Source organism: Leptopilina boulardi, unplaced genomic scaffold (genome assembly GCF_019393585.1).
Source record: "Leptopilina boulardi isolate dan_hultmark-lab unplaced genomic scaffold, ZJU_Lbou_2.1 LbouV2_342, whole genome shotgun sequence".
Taxonomy (NCBI): Eukaryota; Metazoa; Arthropoda; class Insecta; order Hymenoptera; family Figitidae; genus Leptopilina; species Leptopilina boulardi.
The window spans coordinates 447,337-470,178 of record NW_026137910.1 but is presented as its reverse complement, the minus strand read 5'-3'; the positions used below and the strand labels follow the sequence as shown (position 1 = coordinate 470,178).

The 22,842-nt window shown below is 33.2% G+C and overlaps 2 protein-coding genes across 5 annotated transcripts in view; one reads left to right on the top strand and one right to left on the bottom strand.

Moving 5' to 3' along the window:
- Positions 1 to 22,842, top strand: part of LOC127285909 (uncharacterized) — a 179,451-nt gene that overhangs the window by 70,047 nt on the left and 86,562 nt on the right. The window lies entirely within an intron of this gene.
- LOC127285921 (uncharacterized) lies at positions 2,101 to 12,210 on the bottom strand. Its single transcript, XM_051312142.1, has 2 exons — positions 11,122 to 12,210; positions 2,101 to 4,111 (listed from the first exon to the last, which is right to left on the bottom strand). The coding sequence occupies exon 2, from the start codon at positions 4,099 to 4,101 to the stop codon at positions 2,929 to 2,931; it is 1,173 nt and encodes a 390-aa protein (XP_051168099.1). The 5' UTR covers positions 4,102 to 4,111; positions 11,122 to 12,210; the 3' UTR covers positions 2,101 to 2,928.

Here is a 22,842-nt window from a genome sequence, read left to right as displayed (position 1 = left end):
TTCTAATTTTGGTGGTGTGAAACAAGTTTTGATTGAGACAATTAAAATTTTGTTGATTCAACAAAAAAATTTTGGTTGCTTAAATACCAACCAATTCCTTTTTTCAGTGTATACGCAAAAAAAATCTTCACCTGGAACAACAATATGTTTCACTAAAACAGCGAAAGTTTTCGCTATTCTAGAGAAATATATCGCTGTTTCAGAGAAACTTATCGCTGTTCAAGGTGAAGATTTTTTCGCGTGAATATTCTCGTTTTGAGAAGATTATTTTGGAAGCTTTCAAAAAGTGTAATATTCCTCTTAATATGCGATTTTTCTTATTGTGTTTGCAATGGCTATATATTGAAAGATGCGGGAGTTTATTTAATGAACAAAAGACTTTTAGAAAGAGGGAGAGAGAATGAATTTCCAAATGAAAATTTGCTTACTTTATGTGCGGTAAATTAAGGTATCCATACGATACTATAGAAGAGCGATAAAATGGCTCTGCGGCGTAAGATTATACAGAGAGAGAGAGAGATGATGAAACCAAATGAAACTGCAACGGAAACTCTTGAGAAGAAAGAACATGTTGCAGTTGTTAGTATATACTTGTAATTGCGCCTACGATTTGCGAAAAGGAGGTACACGACGCCATTTGATTTTCTCTCTATGTGTATGTCTTATTGGGAGAATGAACAAGAGCGCAATGAAAAGTTCAAATTGAAGACGATGCGTAGAAAGCAATCGATAGTTTTTACAATTTTCTGTTTTTATTTATTTATTTTTTTGTTTTGTTTCGTGAGAGATTTCTCAATTGATTTGCGTGATGTGTTGTCTCTCGGCGCTTGCCAGAACTAACACTTTATTATATAGCATCAATACACCCGCATGAAAGCTAACTAAACATAATACCGTTGTAATGGATGATGCAAATGAATTATTGCGACAATTATTTTCCCATGATGCTTATTTCTCCTGTCGAGGGAACTCCACCTTCAATGTTATTGATACTTTTCTCGTTTTGTCAATCAATGAGCTTTATTTCATTCATATATACATATATAGAAAAAGAGTTGCAAAGCTAAAATTATATGAAGCGAAAAATAATATTCTGAAATTTAGAATATATATTTGGCATCTGTTTTAGAATATTTTATACTTCAATTCAGTGTGTAATATTCTTAAAATTAGAATATATTCTTAGCATTTAGAATACATACTATGTACCAAGAAAATATTTGTCATAATTCTCGTCAACTACCGCACCCTGCTCTAGTGAAAATTTAGTGACTTTATTGTTAAAATTAAAAGTTACTATAATGTCACTACATTTTCACTAGAGCAGGTTGCGGTAGTTGACGAGAATTATGACAAATGGCGAATGGGGATAATGGAAACCAAACATTTTGAAATCAAAAATGTTGCTAGTGAAAGTATATTTTTTTTTATTATCAAAAATAGTAATAAATTTTCAAAAAAGATTTGTATCTAAATTAAAAATTTTTTTGTCACTAAAAATTTTAATTTTTATTATATAAATGTTGAAAAACATTTCATATGGAAATTTATGAAAATATTTGTGAATATAGTAAAGGTACAAAATATGTCTCAAAATTTATAATTGTCAAATAATAATTTAATCACTTGAAGCATATGCCCAGTGAATACAGTGTGACAACCAAAATCGAGATTTAATAAAATGAGAAATTTAAGGGTTCGACTCGTCCGGGAGGCACAATTTTCACAAAGAAAATTCCCACGTGGTTCCAAACATGTGGGTGCATCTACAGCAGCAGCAACAATGAGCGATTCCGCAGGCAAGCAAGTTTAAAATGAACGAGAAGAGTAATGTCGACTGAACTTACCAAGAAATGACGCTATTGTTGTAGTTGAATAGACAAATTGACCTGCTATCCGTGGTATGGAAATTATCCAAGAGAATGCACACAACTAAGCCACAATATTAATTAAACAGAATATATATTTATTAATTTTGAAATAGTCCAATCTCTACAATACACAAACTAAAGAGTTAAATTATAAACCGCGATATAATATGTGTTTCGTGCGACGGATCGCTTCGCTCTGGTCCTTTTTTTGGCGACGACAAAAACGTGGTTTTTTCGTCTGCTCGAAATGCGGTTGACTTACGCCGTCTGGCGGATTATTTTTGCATATACCGCGGGACCATTTAAATTTTGGGGAACTGTTGGTAACGACCATATTTAATAAAATAAAATGAAAAACGATTCTTTTCATGATCGTTACAACTCCCCCCTTCTAAATTGTCGTTACTAACAGTTCAACTGTTCAGCCGATCATCTCTAGTAGATGACGATCTCGTCTCATACCCACTTGCCTGTATGAAATGAAAAATGGTAATTTGAAACATTGTTAAACATTAGTAATAAAAACAAGTGAAAATAATAGAAATAACGGGAATCGCTCATAGCTGCTTGTACGCGACTAATCAGTTACTAGAGAAGCTTAGTTGTGTGTGTAATATAACGCCTGAAAGAAGGATATAAAAGTCAGAGGCAGAAGATCTCATTTTAATTATTTTATTTATACAAAACAGTAGAAAAATATAGACTTTCTTTGGTCTAACTAGTTACTTGTTTAAGTAGTATACACTAGAACGAATAAGAAAAAAAAATTTTTTTTTTTTTTTTTTTTTTTTTTTTTAACTGTTTGTCAATAATATTCAAAACATAAAAAGTAAATTAAAAATAGAAAAGGTTCTTCGTAGCGCAACGGCGCAGAAATATAGTGTCTAACATTGAGGTAGATAATTGAATAGCGCAACGGCGCGGAAATATAACAATTAGCATATAGAAATGAAATGATGAACAGCGCAACGGCGCGAAGATAAATTTGAAAAATTTTAAACAAAATATAGAAAAGTGTTTTTTTTTTTTTGAGTTCGACGAATGAACAGACCGCGGATCACAGATCATTTTTTTTTTCCTTCTTGATCCCAAGATGAATCACTTCGGTGAGTGTTTCCCAATATTCCGCGTTGTCGTTGTCGGAGTCGAATGGGGATAGGGCTGACCTTGGGGATTCCTCTGAGGTCTCTTTAGTACGGACCTCGGCCTTGAGCGTTTCGCTGACAGTTACAGCGTCCGATTTATCTGGCAGTTTTACAACCGCGGTTTCTATGGAAAGAGGTCCTTTGGATGGAGCTGGTAGCGCTTTCTGTTTTTTTATGGCACCTTGGCTACTGGATGGTTGTGGATTGTTATGAGCTTTTGGGACTGGTCTGCTCTCCAATTCCTGGGCAGTCTTATTCCGCGCGAAGGTGTTAGAAGAGATTAAACGTCTTCTACACTCGTAACAATTGACGTCAGGCAAGTTTCGCGGTCTCCAGCAATGCTTGCATCGGTTACTTTCCGGAACCTGGTATCTGACCATGGCATAATGGGGCCATGGGCAGTCTGCCGTGGAGAACCCTTCGATGGCGCACTTTTGGCAGTACTTCCCTGTGTACGGCTGCTTGCACAATCTGAAACTGTGACCCTGTTGACCGCAGTTTAGGCACCCCTCGGATGCTTTCGGGCGTAGTCTCGGCTCCCGTAGTTCCGCCTGGGCAAGGAAGACTTCCGACATCTTTTTGGAAAAGAGCTCTTTGAATCTCTTATTCAGTATTTCGACCGCGGTATAATCGTTGGATAGACTTTTGTAGTCGTAATCGTACGACTCAAGGTCCGCCTTCATTGATTTGTTCTCTACCTTGTATTCGGCCAACTCCTTCTGGGCTGCAACTAGGGAGTTAGATAATTCGCGCTCCCTTTGTACGGAATCGAGCAGCTTGCGATATAAGTCAGTAATATCGCTCGATGTATTGTCTCGACTCTGTGTTGCCTTACCCGCGTCGACCTGACGGCGTAACGAACGGATTGTATCACTTTGTTCTGCGACTGTTTTCATTAGGGCTTGCTGTTTTGAAAGTAGCCCCTCGAAATGTTCACGCCTCAAGGCTACCAGGCCAGAGGTTTCCACCGAAATGTCTAGTGGTGTATCCCCTCTTTGGGAAGGATCTGAAACATCATTCAGGCACAGGATTGGTATGTCCGTGTTGTTGATGCTGCCGGCGTACGAACTGCATGGAGTCGACATGTTAACCGATCTGGAAGAAATTTACATTATGTTTCGCGATCGAAGGTTCTTTCGTGCTGGTTTAAGATCGTTGACATGATATTTGCCAATTTTCATGCCTTGTTTATCGCCAATGACGACTACCATGGGTGATAATTTTTCTATTATCACGGCTGGCCCTTTGTAACGCGGTGCCAGTTTGGAGCTATAATTACGAGCAGCGTTGGACAAGACATTGTTAGGGTAAAATACGAAATCTCCAAGCGCAAAACCTACTGGGACTTTTCGATTTTTATTATAATTCTTACCGTGTCTCTTATCAGCTTTGGTCATTTCTACCTCGATTTTCGCACGGAGTGCCTCTATATGTTTTGCTCGTTCGAGCCAATCGTTAGAAGTTTCGTCTGTAGTCATTAAGTCATCGTTAACGTCGGGTGATTGTTTACCGGTGCGTCTTAGCTCACGGAGGTGGTTAAAGTACGCGGGTGATACTCCTAACGAAGAGTGTACAGTATTATTATAAGCGAATTGTATCTCTTCTAAGAGAATATCCCATTCGCGGTGATCAGTGCCTAGAAGGCTGGCAATCATTGTTTTTAAATTGCGGTTTACGCGTTCTACTGGATTTGATTGCGGGTGGTATACCGGGGTTGTACGTTGCTCGGAACCGACTTTACGCATAAAATTTGTGATATTGCGGTTGACGAATTCCGTCCCGTTATCGGTTATAAAAATTCGCGGAGTTCCCCATCGATTTACGAGGGTGTTTAGAGCTCTGACGATTTTTGGTCCATCCGCTTTGGGCAGTGGAAAGCAATCTATAAACCGGGTATACGTATCTTCGCAAACTAGTACGTAGCGTTTACCGGATTTTGACCGTGGGAGGGGGCCCATGATGTCGAGGGACACGATTTCCCATGGTTCTTTCAGTTTCCGCGGATACATTAAACCTTGCGGAGGTGTATTCTTAGGTTTGCATTTGAGACATATTTCGCATTCATTAATGTACCGTTTTATATCCTCACGCATACCGGGCCAATAGTGTAGGTTAAGTATCGCATGATACGTTTTACTAATTCCCTGGTGTGCCGATTGCGGAGAATCGTGGTATTCTTTTATTATTGGGATAATCTCGTCTTCTTTTAATACTTTTTTCCACGCGTTATTGTCACCGATACTTTCTTTGATTAGATTAGGCTTATAGTAATACAGTGTATTACTTGAGTCGAGTCTATATCTTTCGTACCGTGTGGGTGTGGTTTGTACGCGTTCTACCATTTCTTCATACCATGATTTGCTGCGGACTAAGTTTGACTGCGCTAGGGGCGTGTCTTCCGAGATATTTTCGTAAAGACGAGAGAGTGTGTCCGGAGCTTCGTTCGTGGTACCTTTACGGTGTTCAATTTTAACCTGATTGGCGGATAGCTCTAAAGCCCACCGCGCAAGTCTACCTCGAGGATCTTTGACTCCTTGTAGCCAAATTAAGCTAGAGTGATCGGTTATCACCGTGAACTCTGTGGCTTCAAGATAGCAGCGGAGTTTCTTAACCGCGAAAATTACGGCTAAGCATTCCTTTTCGGTGGTGGTATAATTCAATTCCGCACCCCTTAAAGGTCTGCTTAAGCACGTGATAAGGTATTCGTGGTCTCCGTCTTTTTGTGTTAAAATTGCACCGATGCCAGTATCGCTTGCATCTGTGTAAAGGAAGAAAGGTAATTCGGGTCGCGGTGCGACTAAGGTTAAAGCATTTTTTAGAGAATTCTTAACTTCTTGAAATGATTTCTCGTGTTCCACGGTCCAATTCCAGGGTACTTTCGGGCTAGCTAATTTATTTAGTGGCCCTTGCACCTTTGCAATATTGCGTAAGTGTCGGTGGTACCAATTTACGGAACCGTTGAATTGCCGTAATTCTTTACGGTTCCGCGGAGTCGGGCGCTCGAGAATCGGTTCTATCCGTTTTGGGTTCGGTTTGAGGCCATCTTTATCTAAAAGAAATCCTAGATATTCGACGGAGGACTTCGCGAAATGAGATTTCTCTCTGTTAATCGAGAGTCCAGCATCCTGTAAGATATTGAGCACTATGTCCAATAACAGGGTATGCTCCTCAAATGTCCGCGAGATGATTATCCAATCATCTAAATATGCGTGAACCTGGTCGATGAACCTTTCCGGTAAATGGTTATCGCGGATATGTTTGATAAATTTTTCTTTAAGACGGTCGGTCAATGCTTGAAAGGTGGCCGGTGCATTGGTAAGACCAAAGGGCATCCGGACCCATTCGAATTGACCGCGTCCTGGCACTACAAAGCCTGTATATTCTTGTGAATCCGGGTGTATCGGAATATGGTGGAATGCGTCTGTGAGGTCTATAGTACTAATTATATTTGCCTCAGAGAGAGCATCCAAAATTGTATCCATACGTGGTAACGGATATGCTGATTTTTTTGTATTTTTATTTAATTTACGGTAGTCCATACAGACTCTGGGTCTACCGTCTTTACGATATGTTAATACGACCGGACTGGCAAAGCGACCATTACTTTTCTTTATAAATTTTTTTTCTAAATATTTGTCAATTTGGTCGTTAATAATTTTATTTGCTTCCGCGCTACGTCGGTACGGTTTTAACTTAAACGGTGTTGGATCGATTAATTCGATAACATGTGTTGTTAAATCGGTAACTCCGGTAGACGCGGTGAAATTAGATAATTTTTTGTTTATAAATTCATCGAGAGTTTTCCGTTGTTCATTCGTTAATTCGATTAATTGAACTGAATTTAGGCCGCTGTACGAACAAGAGGTTGGACCTATGGGGCTTTGTACTTTAGACCCATTGATGGACCAATTACCGCGGGTGGTGTCTATAACGACCTTCCACGTGGTTATGAGGTCCATTCCGAGAATTATGGGGGTTGTGAGTCCATCGAGGACTGTAAACCAAAATTCGCCGGTACAATCATTTATTTGAATGTTAAATTTCGCGGAACAACGGGGGGCGGCCACGTGATCGCGTTGGGCGAGCTGGACGCCGGCGCGCGTTATTTCGTCGAGAACTGGTTCACCTCTCGTGAATTCTTTTAATTGGTCATATAATTCTCCAGACATGAAGGTGCGATCGCTACCTGTGTCGAGAAGACCTTTATATTCTTTACCGCCTATTTTTATCAATGTAGTGATATTATTACGCGTTTGAGACGGAAAGGGCAATGCCGGCCCTTTGTATACGAGGCGCTTGTATTTACCAGTCGCGGCTAATATGCCTATTGCTGGCTTACTCAAGGGTAGAGACGTGAGCGAGGATATGCCTGCTCCAGCTGACTGTGTTGAGTCAGGGGAGGGGGATTCGACGCTTGAGTCTGTGTACTCCGTTTCAGAATCAGAGTAATTTTCAAGGTCATAGCTGCTTTCAGAGTCACTAGTATATTCCCAACCCGCATACGCTTGATTAAGCGTTAATGCATTTCGGGGAATATGCTTTGGATTCCGAGCAGTGTGACTGTTACTCGGAATTGCGTTTATGTCAACTGTATCGTGGTTAGATGGATTGTTAATTCTAATCAAATTTTTGTCCGTATTTATTTGTCCGTATTTATCGTTATCGTTAATTGATTTTTCGCCAGGGAGATCTATTCTCTCCTGGCATCCTTGTCGTTTTTTGACGATGAGTTAGGCGAGTTTTGACCGAATGGTGGAAAATCGTGGCTGTAATTGCCATACCATTGTTGCTCATAAGGACTCGGGGGTAAATGTGGCCCTGGAGGGGGATGCATCCCGTGAGTGTTACCTTGACAATTTGGTTGGTAATTAGGCGGAAATTGCGGATGGTTCTGGTAATAACCGTTGTTATGGTAGTAACCTCGACCATAACCATTCCAATTACCGCCACGACCGCGGTTATTATAACCACCCCTGCCGCGATAGTTATTGTAGCGACCGTCTTTCTTATGTGACTTATCGTCACGGTCCCTACCTTTACGTGCGGACGATCTACGTGTCTCCCCCCCTCTTTGCGACGAAGCAGAGCGAGAGGAGCGTGAAGATTCAGAAGTAGAGCGTCGGCGCGATCTACGGGTTGGCGGTGGGGTAGAGGGGGTCTGCTTTTTGTTTTTTTCGCTGTCGGGTTTTGAATTATCATTATTTGTTTTTTCGCCGTATATTTTTTGTTTAAGTGTATTAAATTGTTTTTTGTAAATTTCTATTTTATTTAAGTTAGTTTCCGGTTGGCTTTTTGTTACCTTTTTGTTTGCATTTTGTTTTGGTTTATTTTCTTTTTTAGATTCCGGAGACGCGGGGGGTTGTGGTTCCTGATCAGCAGGTGGCGATTGAGTTTCAATCGCATTTAACTGATTTTTACCGCGTGTATTACGAGGTTTTTTGGAATCGATTTCTCTTAATTTATTTGCAATTTGCATAGTTGCAATTTTCTCCGCGTATTTCCGAATTTTATCTATAAGACCGTCGTAAGTGGTGAAACTATCGCGGTCGAATTGTAAGATCAATTCGGAGTGGAGAGCAGAATAAATTTTATCGAGTTGATTTTTCTCTGGGATTTTTTCCTGTAATTTATTATACAGTGCGCTTACTCGGATGACGAACTCTATACCGGTTTCATTTTCTTGTTGAACCGCGCGTTGAATTTTATTGGTTAATTGTTGGTCGTCATTTGCGTCACTGAAGGTTTTCCGGAATTTGGCTGAGAATTCAGCCCACGTTCGCCAAGTCGTTCGGAAGGTCGCGAACCAAGTATACGCGGTGTCTGAGAAGACTTGCGATAACGTTGCTAACGCGTCATCTGGGTTAATGGCGGATGCGGTTAGTTTTTGTTCGAATTCATTCAAGAATTCGTCAGCATCCAGTTTGCCAGGGAATTTCAGTTCCCAAGATTTAATAATCTTATGTAAATTGGGTACTGTATTCCTGGGGGCTGGTTGGGGTGGGGCAATGGTGTTAACCGGTGGTGCCCGTGGTGGTTGTATAACCGCGGGGACAAACGATGTAGATGTTTGTCCCAAATAATTTGGCTGATTGTCGAATCGGATGGTACGAGAGGGGAAAGATGTTCCAAGAGAAGGGGTATCGAAGTTCAGTAGGGAGGGGCTGGTTGTTGTAACTGGTCTTGTACCCGACGCTGTGCTTGTTGTTGGGCGCGTTGTTGTTACCGTGGTTGTTGGTATGGTGGGGGGTAGTGACGTAAGTTGCGGAGGGCCTCCTCCGGAAGAAAGATACGGCCTATCAATGGATTCCCATCGTGAATCATGCCAGGGAGATTGCGCTTGTCTTGTCTGTAAATCGAAAAATTTTTGCGCGAGTTCATTTATCGCGGTGGTCGTTTCTTTTCTTAACGAATTTAATTCTCGACGGTTTTCCGTTTGTGACAATAATGTTTGCTGCCTTGATTCTTCAAGATGTCGTTCGAACATTTGTTGCATATGTGCTTTAAATTGATTGTTTTGGTTAATTTGATTTGTATTAGATATTTCTAATTGTTGGAAAACTTGTTTTATTTGGGTGTGACTAACTGGGGTTTTTTTTGATTTTGACGGTCTACCGCGGCGTGCTGTGAACAATATTTTAGAGATAGTTCCAGTATTGGGAGGGGCGAGAAGGGAACCTGAAGCGCTTTGCAATGTTTCGGCAGAGGTGATTGGCGCTGTTGAAAAAGCGCCTTGTGTTTCACCGGGCACATTGTTAGGCGAAGGAAGGGCCGCAGCGTCGCCCTCTTGGTTCTCTTGTAAGGAAGAACCTTGACTTGTTTCCTGGTGAGGGGGTGTTCGATACATTTTGTTTTTTGATTGAATTTGAGAGCGTGTTAGAGGTCTATCGTTAGTCGTTTTTCTGTTGTCTTTTTTTGTCATGTCTACTATTATTTTTTATTTTCTTGTTTTGAGTTCATTTTTTTTTTTTTTTTTTTAATTAAAATTTTTGTTTTTATTAATTGGAAATTACGCGGGTAGCCGCGGTAAATTTGTAGACGTTGTTTATTGTGAGAGAAAAGTATAATTATGTAAGATAAGTTTTTGATTTAATTTATATTATTTAAAAAAAAATCAATTGAGAGGTACGCGGAAAATTGTGGTAGATGACTAGACAACAAAAAAAATTTTCGCGAAATTCAGGAAAAAGAAATTTTTCCTTTATGCCGGTAATCGTGGTAGATTCGCAGAAAAGGAGAAAATTCTTCTCTTAGTTATTTTCCTTCTTCGTTTCTATCCTTTCATGGATAAAGGGAGGGGGGAAAAGGAAAAAAAAGGAATTTTGCGTTTTATTTAATTAAATTAAATTTTATTCTCAAATTTTCATTATTTATTTTATTTGATTAAAAAAAAATTTTTATGAAAGATTTTTATTTTAATTTATTAAAATTCAAATATTTTTAAATAATGAAAAAATATTTGAGGAATTATATTGGAAAAGACGACTTGTGATAAGAGACAGGGCCAAGTTACTAATGTAAACACAGCTGTGTTTTGGACCTGGAGATTCGCTCTATGTAGTGGCTTGTGTGCCACTATAGTGTAAAGAAAAAAAAAAAATTTTTTTTAAACGCGGATATCACCCATAGTAGACAAAATTGTCGATAAATTTTATATTGGTTAATAAATATTTCAATTTTTATATTAATAATAATAATAAAAGCAGAAGCAAGCTAGCATAATGTTAGGCAAAAGCAATTAGGCATGATTATTTTTTCGAATATAGCCGTGAGAGCGAAAGCGATTGTACATAGTATATAAAGGAAAATTTTCGTAGATTATATACGTATAAGCGTTAAAAGCACTTTTGGTGTAGGAACCTTCTTTGTGATTCGGTAATGTAAAAAAGAAAAATTACGTTGGGCGCCATAAATGTGACAACCAAAATCGAGATTTAATAAAATGAGAAATTTAAGGGTTCGACTCGTCCGGGAGGCACAATTTTCACAAAGAAAATTCCCACGTGGTTCCAAACATGTGGGTGCATCTACAGCAGCAGCAACAATGAGCGATTCCGCAGGCAAGCAAGTTTGAAATGAACGAGAAGAGTAATGTCGACTGAACTTACCAAGAAATGACGCTATTGTTGTAGTTGAATAGACAAATTGACCTGCTATCCGTGGTATGGAAATTATCCAAGAGAATGCACACAACTAAGCCACAATATTAATTAAACAGAATATATATTTATTAATTTTGAAATAGTCCAATCTCTACAATACACAAACTAAAGAGTTAAATTATAAACCGCGATATAATATGTGTTTCGTGCGACGGATCGCTTCGCTCTGGTCCTTTTTTTGGCGACGACAAAAACGTGGTTTTTTCGTCTGCTCGAAATGCGGTTGACTTACGCCGTCTGGCGGATTATTTTTGCATATACCGCGGGACCATTTAAATTTTGGGGAACTGTTGGTAACGACCATATTTAATAAAATAAAATGAAAAACGATTCTTTTCATGATCGTTACAACAGAAAACTACATTGTTCCAAGAGTTACATTATACATATATAATATATGTACTAAAAGAATCATAAAATCTATCATTACAAACTCTTTAGGTCGTTGCGCTTTGCAAAATCATTCCATAAATTATTATGAATAATTACGTCATTACGGAACATAATACTGCAAAATTACTTTATGTGGACACTGTAATTTCCTTTTTTTCGTTTGTCTTTTTAGTGCATTTTGTTTTTTGTTTTGCTTTCATTATATTTATTTTTTATTTTTTTTCAATATTAGAATTTGTTACCTACAGTGGGTGACCCATACAATTCCAACATATCGTTATAACATTAACGCTTTTGATTAGGCATTAAATTCTAAAAGTTTTTTTTTTTTTTTTGAAATTGTGTGTTCTTATGTGAACTTTTTAAAAATTTGATGCAAACAATGAGAGAAAAATAATTGACCGTCAACCGAGGTCGATAACATTTTTTAAAAACAGATTATTTTTTAATTTAATAATTGTTTCCATAATATAATTAAATTGTACTTTTAATTCACCAAATAAGTATAAAATATAATTTTTTTTATTTTAAAGCATGTAAAAATTTGTTGAACAAACTGCATTCTTGACTTACAACATCAGAATGTCTATATAGTAGTAGGCACCACATATATAATCGATTTAGTATATGTTATGTCATTTTACGTAAAACCAGGTGTCTTTTCCTTATTAGACAATCATTAGTTTTTCTCTCATTTCTCTTGAACACACACATATATATATATATATATATATATATATATATATATATAAATGTAATAATTGAAAGAAAAATTTCTGTACAACGGAATTTATATGTACTCACATGTACAAGAAGTAAAAATTCAAACCAAAAATTTTGAATTATTATTTTACAAAAAGTCGAATATTTTCAAAAAAAAAATTTTCAATTAGAAAAAAAAATTTCGCACTATTTTCCATAATGTTTTTTAATAGACGATAAATTTATCTATCTATATATATATATAGTTTATGTAAGATATTTTTATTCAAAATTATTGTAAAAAAAAATTTTTATATAAAAAAATATGCCGGATATTTCGATTATTTATGGGTTATTTACTTATTTGATATCTTTATTTTAGTATATATGTAACGAGAGTTTAATTATTCTTTGGTGTTATAACACCATATATATGGTTTTACTACATTTTAATTATTATAATAAAATTATTATGAACTTATCTTTTAATTGGGAGTTGTGTTGTTTAACGTGCTATTAATCACTATTAATAATGTAATTAATAATAATTATGGTAGTTTTTCAACTAGTTTTTAAATTTGAATCAGTAAAAATTTCACCGATAAAATAATATTAAAAATAAATAGTCAAAAATATATAAATAAATTTGAAATAATATTGAAATACAGAAAAAAATTAGATTAGTGTGAAATGTTTGGTTATGTTTATTTAATTGTAGTTTAAGATATTTTAAGTTTATTCTGTTGGCAACAAAATACAGACTATTTATATATGTTTAATCTGATTTTTATTTTTCCAAATTATAATGATTATGAAAAATAAAAATAAAAATTCAAGTAGAAAAACTCGAAACATTTCAATTTTTATAAGACAATGTTAATTTAATTAAATATTGTAATTTATTTATATTTTAAATTTGGCGCCATTAATCTGGATTTTTAAGACACACTCACACCTTTTTAGCTGCCTGCCTACTTGCAGGTTACCATGGCAACGCACGGGTGTGAGTGAGACAGAAAATTTGAATATTCAAATTTTCTGTCGCACTCTCATGCAGGTCAATAAAAAATCAGAATCAGTTTTTACTATTTATTTTGAAACCAGTTTTTTTTATTAAATATATTTAAAGAAGAAAATGAAAGCTTTTGGAAAACATTTATTCAATATTATATTAGAACAAGAATATTTTTGGAGGAATAAGAAACTAATTTTGTAGAAAAAGATTTTTAAAAAAATTGTTGCTATCGATGCGTGATTTTCTCTCACGCTGGAGTCAAGCATAAGGGATACTAAAAAAGAATATCTAATAGATTGTTTCCTTTCTCTTAACCCATTAAGTTCCAAGTCATGGAGATAATATAATGCTTTGTTGTACAAAGAATTGGTATTTCGTTGCACTTCCACGAATTCATGGACATTGAAAAACGGATTATTTACTTTTTTTTTTTTTTTTTAAGTTTCATGTAATTTCTTGTACTGTTTGTGAATGTGTATATGTGTGGGTTTTACTAACAAAATATAGTTATAACTACCATAAATATTGAAGCTATCATCGATTTGTTATTACTATTGGTCGTGATTTTGAAAGTTGATGAATATTATTATATTTAATGTTTTCATGATTAGATATGTTTTTTTGGAATTATCTATATTATTATCAGAAACTGAGATTTGTTTTAAGCACACAAATTTTGCTGTGAAAATAATTTATTTGAATTTCGATACTTTTGAAAAATAATTTATTTTAAATTTAATCTGCTTCTTTCACTAAACATAATCTCAAACTAAAAAATAATTTTTCACGTAAACAAAAATATTAGAAAAATTAACCCAAGTAGCACGTAATATTTGCAGTAATATTAAAATTGTCCGCCTCATGGTAATATTACCGGTAATATTACAGTAACATTACAGTAATCTTAACCGGTAATATTACCATGAGGCGAACATTTTAATATTACGTGCTACTTGGGAGAGTGCGCCCTTATGTTATTTGATTTGGCACATAATTCAAAAAATCACAAAGACTTTCAAGAAATCAAAGAAGATTTTAAATTAAATACATATCAAGATTTCTAGGATTAAAAATTACTTTATTCCCGTAAATTCATATTTAGAACAATTTTATTTTGATTCAAGGTCATAAAACTTGTATACACCAGTTTTTTTATAGTCCCTCGTGTCAATTCTACGTGAATTTATAATAAAAAGGACATTCAGAGAAATCATGAAAGTAAAATTAAAGCTTTCATTTATACGAGAGTGTAAAATATTTTTGAAATTTTTTTTTTTTTTTTTTACTAACTTGGAATTGCAAAATTATTTTACTACTTCTCTTGTTTATGTTTATTTGGAAATTGATATGCAGCAATGACTTGCGTATATAGAAGATAACTAGATGGAGGAAGGTTTCAATTTCCTGCACCGCCTTTTAAAGCAGACCTAGAAATTACTATATCTTGACTTTAAATGAATAAGAGGAAGGAAAGAAAAAGTACGATACACTCTTACTTTATAGTAATTCTGACGTAAATTGTAAACAGGATCGTAAAGAGTTAAATTGATCGAACATATAGAGTGCAATGAAGAAAAGAAAAATTCTATATGTGTGTAAACTTTTTTCTGCAATTATGATGCTAAAACATCTAAATCGTTCCCTTGGAATGTATAAGCAACAATTATAGATCTTTAGTAAAAGGAAAAAAAAAAAAATTATTTCGACGAAATAGAAGCCATTTGACCCTTACGGTGTTTAGTATTACTGACAGTGAACACCAGGAGCGCCACCTTCACATCACGTGACTATTTCACTAAAATTTAATTAGTGAATAACTATACTCATATTAAAAGAATTTTAATTATTTAAAGAATTTAATTATTCTATTATATAATATTAAATTATAATGTAATATAATTATTTAATGTATCAATTTTAATTCAATTATTTAATATAAAAATTTTAGTATAAACTTTTTTTTAATTTTCTCGAATAATTTTTTTTCCGCAAACAATAATTATTTTTTAATGAACGCGCTGATAATTTTGTGTTCGCATGTTTTTTTTGTGATAACACCTAAAACGTAAGAAGTAAAATCTAAGACGTATAGGACGTAAAACGTGAGACAATTTAATTCCTTTTATTTTATGCTCTCTAAAAAAAAGTTACGATGTTAATATAAAAATATGGCTAAATGCGTTACATATAGGATAAGGATGGCACGTGAAAAAATATTTTTTCTTTCTAAAAATTAAAAAAAAATTCACATCTAGATCTTTTTGCGATTTAAATAATTTAATACTAATTATCATTTTCGTATTATTATATTGTAATTTCAGCATAAACTATTTGAAAAAAAATGTCTATATATCTTTTGGATTGTCATCATTTTATATAAAGGAAGGTATCGAGTTTTAGTTATTAAGAATTTGATCCTGACAAGTAATGAAAAAATGGAAAAAAAAAATTGACTTAACGATTTTATTCAAGGTCAAGATCATCTGACATTGATAAACAGGTTTTCGATTTATTATAATATAGAATATAGAAAAAAATTATAAAACTGGGATCATTTTTCAATAAAATTGTTACAAAAAAAGGTGTGTCGTACATAATAACAATCAGCTTAAATACTATTTAGATAACGAATTATATAACAAGGAACATGTATACAATTTAAACATTTAAGGTATCTGACAATGTTGCATAAGGAATCATTTTTAAAACTTCCACATAATGATTTTATGACTTAAAATATATATTATGTAAAATATTTTCTCGATTTACATATATTGCGAATTATTTTTATTATTTATAAAACATTTATAATAAAAATAAAAAATAATTTAATTGCTAAGAAAAATTTATGTAACATTTATTAAAATTGAATTTATTTTTTTTTTATAACTACCATTATAATATTAGACTACAATTTTTATTATTTCTATTATAATTCACATAATTATATTAAAGAGAAATAATTAATATATTCTATAAATATATATATATTAAATGTTGTAGTTGCTCGGCGTTTGCTGAGACAGATTTTTAACATCAATAATAACTTTGTAATATTTTATAATAAAAAGTTTAATAATATATCAGTTAATTCCTACCTTTAAATAATCTCTATAATTTGGTTATATGATAATTTTAAAGTTACATATAGAATTTTAAATAAAAAATTCATGCTTTTCAAAATTTTTCAATTTTAGAATGTTAATAACTCTGAATAAAATAACAGTAGAATATTCGCTAATAGGTCAAAAGATGCGTCTTGATAAACTCGACAAAATTAAAGAAAAATGTCCATAGGTCTTGTAACATTTTTTTTAAGTTATGGGCAAAAAAAGATTTAAAAAAAAATTTTAAATACAAAAAAAGAATAGTTAATTTTTTATTAATATGGCTCAAAGTATTCTCATTATTTGTCCGTCGAGACCTACAATTTGAAAAAAAAATTATCCCTTTAGCTCTTATACACTGAAAAAAAAAATTAATTTGATTCAAATACTCGATTACTTGACTATTATTAAATAAATATTTACTTGAACTAAATAATTTTTATTTGAATTAAATAAATTGTATTTGAACCAATAATTTCTGTATTTAAAACATGTAAATACCATTTAATTGTTTCAAATAATAATTATTTGTTACAAAATAAATATATTTATTTGATAATAGTCAAGTAATCGAGTATTTGAATCAAATAAATTTTTTAAAAATGTGATTTTTACATTCCTGAGGTCGAAAAACATAAAGATACATTAAAAAATCAAGTTCGGAAAATTTTTCTATTACAACGTCAAAATTGTTACAATGGAAATAAAAGAAATAATTTCAATCATTATAGTTGAGAATAGTTTTAGATATATATTAAAAACGGTTCATTTCATTTCTAAGGAAAAAAAAAGAAAAACCATCAACAAATGATAACGAATAATATACCGAAACCGGTTATAGAAAAATACACGAGACGAAAGTGGATTGATATATCGCCATATTAAGACAGTTCGTTGACTTTTTGGATCGGTTGCACAATAAAGTTAAAGAACGCACTGGCATTTAATTATCCCGCAGACATGATGAACTGGTAGATTTAGTAGGAGGATAATTTGAGGCTAGAGCAACTTGGTTGTTAATTGGCCAATGCTGATCGTTAAGGACGAATTTAAGATTCGAGCGCAAAACCATACAATGACTCTCTCGTTGAGAGTGTCTTCGATCAGATTTCCGATCAGGTTTACCAACACAAGAATCGCTGTGTGTGTGTGTGTGTTACATCAACTCGATGTAGGGATGATGATGTTGTTATGATGCAAGAAATTGCCATTTTTTTATTCCTCTTGGGCGTGTACCCAGTGAGGCTAATAAGGTCGCGAGTTAGAATTAATTCACTTTCCACATAATGATGAATCACCGTCAAATGATCAATGAGAGAGAAAAATAGATTTTATATACCAATATTTTGTAGTTAAATATTAGGACAAATTTTGTGTATGAGAAACATAACAGCATAACTGACATTTTTATCAAATTTGAAATAACATATTTGTGAATATTTAGTGATATTTTCTTTCCATAGCTACCAAATCAATTTAATATTTATTTTTGTATACAATTAAAAAAAAAATAATCGCATAACTGCATTTTTGTCATAAAGACACCGTTGGAACAACATAACTGTATTTAGATTGAGAAAAGCAATATTGAAGATTTTTAGAAAATTGTGAAAAATTTATGGCCTTTTAATTATTTTTATCAAATGATATCAACAATTTAATAATTTAATTGTAAATTAACAAAATTTAAACATTATATTTGATAAATATTTTCCATGCATTGTCAATTATTGCAAATAATAATTTCATGTCACAAAATATCCTAATTGACAGTTGACATTTGTAAACAAACAGGTTTGGGAAGCAAGAGCTTAAAATATGTTTGTACAAAGCAGAGCTGGGTAGGATTGAAATTTTGTCCAAAAATAATTTTCGGAAAGTGTATTAAAGGTGCTTTTATACCACCAGTATTTTGGTCAAGTAATTGGCTGGATTGAATGTTCACGGAGAATCACTGAATTTGATTTGCTCTAAAAATATTCAATTTTCAAGAAGGTTCTACAATAGGTGCAAAAGGCAAATGCAAGTTCAAGAAAACCATGAGAGCAAGAGAGATAGATAGTCTAGCTATCTCTCTTGCACTTGCCTTTTGCACCTATTGTAGAACATCCTTCACAATGTAAATGGAATATTTGTCAGAGCCAATCAAATTCAGTGATAAAATTGTGAAAATTCAATTTGTCAGTCAATTGCTTGACCAAAATGGGCCAACGCAGAATGAAATCTCTAATCGTAAATCTTAAGCTTTTACATGAGAGAGAAAAGGACAAAAGATATTTCAGTCCTTTTCTCTCTCATGTAAAAGCTTAAGATTTACGATTAGAGATTTCATTCTGCTTAGGCCTAATACTGGAGGTATAAAAGTACCTTTAATATGGTTAATATTCAATCCTATCCAACCTTGCTTTGGACGAACATATTTAGGGGTCTTGCTTCCCAACCCTGTTTATTTACAAATGTCATCTAGAAATTAAGATATTGTGTGACAGGAAATTATTAATTGCATTAATTGACAACGCATGAAAAATAAACAAATTTTTTCTTATTCAACTACAAATAAATTTTCGCCTTCTTTTTTTTTCTTAAAATTCATAAAAATTACTTTTTTGAAAATAGCAGTGAAAAAATTCCACAGAATTAATATTCAATAATTTTATAGACTTATTTACAGTATAGAAAAAAGAGGAGGAAAAATGGTAAAAAAAAAATCTTCTCAACTCTTTTGCATTCTTTTATGAGACAATGGAGAGGTTACGTGTGGTCGTACAATATACGCACTATTGGCGTTCGTGCACAAGGGCACGTGTTTGGCTCACAGAAATTCATAAACATAATGTTCGACTTCTCAACATATTCAATATACTATATAGGTATATGTATATTTAATTGACTCACGGGATACATTCTTGCGTGAGTATAAACACTGTAAATTTTTTGAACGTGTTGAAAATTCTTGCCTAATAATTTGTCTTCAATCTACCTTATAATACGCCCATTTTTGCAGTCACGTTTACTGCACTCTCGTTGCATCGATGCCTTTTTTGTGTTTTTCTTCCCCCCCAAGACTGACCGAACGATACTCAAATGGACGACACGAGTATATCTCAGCCTCTTTCGTGTAAATATTTTACCTCTTGTGGTTGATTTTTTTTTAAACTCTTTGTGCACTTTTAATGATAACAAACACGTTTTCTTTGAATTTTTGTTTTTTTTATAATCTGTTTATACGGGGTGTTCAAAAAATATGGAAAATTATGAATTTAATATTGAAAATTAGTGGTTTTTAAAAAAATAATTTTTTTTAGGTTAGGAATTTATGAATTGACAGTGTGCATAAATACCAACCATGAAACACAAAAAATGCGATCTATAAAGGCGTTCTCACATCTTTTTGGCTACCTGCAGGTTACCATGACAACGCATGAGAGTGAGTGCGACAAAAAATTTTAATATTTAAATTTTTCTGTCTCACTCACACCCGTGCATTGCCATGGTAACCTGCAAGCAGGCAGCCAAAAAGGTATAACAAATTTAAAGTATGTGAAAATACAATATTTTTTTATATAAATTTGTCTCACAAAAATACGTAACATTTTTTTAGCTTCATATAATTGTTAATATTAAAAAAAAAGAATTAAAATTTAAATAATAATTATGACAGAAATTTTTTAATCTAATTTATGAAAATTTTCTAATATGCGTGGGTATGGAAAAATGTTTATTTTTTCAAAAATAAACACATTTAATATACATATATATGTGACCAACGCCCGCGAAGAAAGTGCAAGAGTCCCGTTTCCATATCTCGGTATTAGTTTCGCTTTCGCAATGGTGAGATTCCAATTTTCTCCGTCATCGTGGTTTCAAAGACGAAACTAGGCCTCGATGATCGATCGATATGACTAGCACGTTTTATCGTTTCGTACTCCTTCGCATTAATCATACCACCAGACTGTTTGGCAAAAAAAGAAAGTGCCACAGTTGCCGATAATATTACATGCATATGCATTTTATCAATATCTATATAGTATATATTCTCCATTGTATATATTTTGTAATCAATTTTTTCTATATTGTATACCTGAAATTTTTTTTTTTAATTTGATCGGATTCGCTGATAATTCTTATTTAACAGAATTTTAAATGTCGAAAATTTCAGTTCACCAAATCTTCATTTGTCCGAATTTTTGTTTCTACGAATTGTGATTTGATAGAATTTTTAAAACGTGGAATTATCATTTGTCCGAAATTGCAAATGACCGAGCAAACAATAGACAAAAAGATATCGGTGCAACCAATTACGATTTTCTTGATAATTTCTGATTGGTCAATTTTAAAAATCGTGCCAATATCTTTCTGTTGATTTCTTAAGGCACTCTCACACCTTTTTGGCTGCCTGCCTGCAGGTTACCATGGCAACGCACGAGTGTGAGTGAGACAGAAAATTTGAATATTCAAATTTTTAAATTTTCTGTCGCACTCACTCTCATGCGTTGCCATGGTAACCTGCAGGCAGCCAAAAAGGTATGAGAGTGCCTATATTCGGTTATTTACAATTTCGGACAAATGATAATTTGACGTTTTAAAAATTATATGAAATAAAAATTTGTACAGAAAACAATTTGGACAAATGAAGATTCGATGAATTGGAATTTCTGATATTTAAAAAAACGACTCGATTGAGAATTAAAAATTAAAACTCGGTAAAATTAGAATTTTTTAAAATAAAAAGTTGTATAAAGAAAAATTCTATAAAATAAAAATTCGGTACTTAAAAATTTTGTAAAGTAAGAATTTGTTAAAAAAAAAAATTCTGCATAATCCAAAAAATAAAGTTTCGTCCAATAAATAATATTTAATAGAATTCTTTAAATTGAATATTGTAATTAATGATTATTATGGGATAATCAATGTACATGTAATTTCAAGTTACAGATAGCAATCGATTGTAGCTTTAATCGAAATGATAATAATGAAACAATTGTAGATTCCATCAGTGAAAGTCTATGAACGTATGTAGTTTCAATCAATAAATACATTTGCGTTTTCGATATTTTTTTTTTCGATATTCCGGAAGTTCAAAGAAAAGTTTATTGGTGAGAAAAAAAAATGAAAACTAGTAAAACGCATTGTTATTTCCTTAACGGACAAATTTAATTGTATATATATAAAATATATATATGTATATAAAATGTTGGGTACAAGTCGAGCAATCTTGTTACGTATACGTATGAACAAGGAGTTCATTGATAGATCGTAAAAACGAACGCGAGTGCATTCTTGCGAGGAATAAATGCAGCGTTTGGTTTGTCGCACACGCCTACATAAAAGTTATAGTCTCGAACCATTAATGTCGAGTAACGCGAGTGTTGTATCATATTATATATATATATATTTATATACATGTACAATTCGCGCAATTTTCAACCACACAAACACACAGCATGACACTTTCTATATTGAAAAATTAACTTTATTATCGCGCAAATCGAGAATAATTAGGCACAAATTTTCCCACAGATATCTTACGCCAGTCTCGTGCACTATCTCTCTCATTCGCAGAGACAACAATGAGAAACTTGCGTTATTGATGAGACGCGCGAAAATTTATGAAACACTTGCTTCATCCCTATACTTGGTTCCTGTTTCATTAAAATATTCATTAGGTTATAAATGAGAAGTAAGTTAGAAAAAAAACTGATAAATTCATTTTAAAAAATTTTCTTCCAAAAATATAATTTATGTATAATAAAATATTTTTATTTTTTAAACTTTTTTTTTCCTTTAGTAATAATTGAGACTAGTTTTCTTGATTTAGAAAAAAGGAAAAGCAAATTTAGAAAAACCCTGTCTAAGTAGGATCGTCATGGTAACGTATAAGAGTGAGAGAAATAAAGAATGTTCTTTATTTCTCTCGCACTTATACGTTACCATGACGACTTACAATTAGATAGCTGAGCTGTGTCCGTACCCTAATGTTTGATTTAAATTTAAGGGTTAGTTCAAAATGAGCGCATGTACACTCTTGGCCATTTATGCCTACTCTTTTTTGTCCTTTTCTAACTCACATGTTGTCATGGCAACACATACGTTAGAAAAAGACAAAAAAAGTGTAGGCATATGATTGGTTTCTATTGTCCCCACTCACCAAAATCCCCATTCGATATTTGTCATAATTCTCGTCAAATACCGCACCCTGCACTAGTGAAAATTTAGTAATTTTATAGTAACTTTTAATTTTAACAATAAAGTCACTAAATTTTTACTAGAGCAGGGTGCGGTAGTTGATGAGAATTATGATAAATGGCGAGTGCACGGAAAGAACTGGATAGTGAGTAAGACTCGATTCGTTTGTGATTTTAAAGAGTATTGTTAATTTTCGACGGACCAATATAAGAGTAGGCTTTACTAAACTGCCGTCTAGTAGCAGTAACATGTTCAGTGTATAGT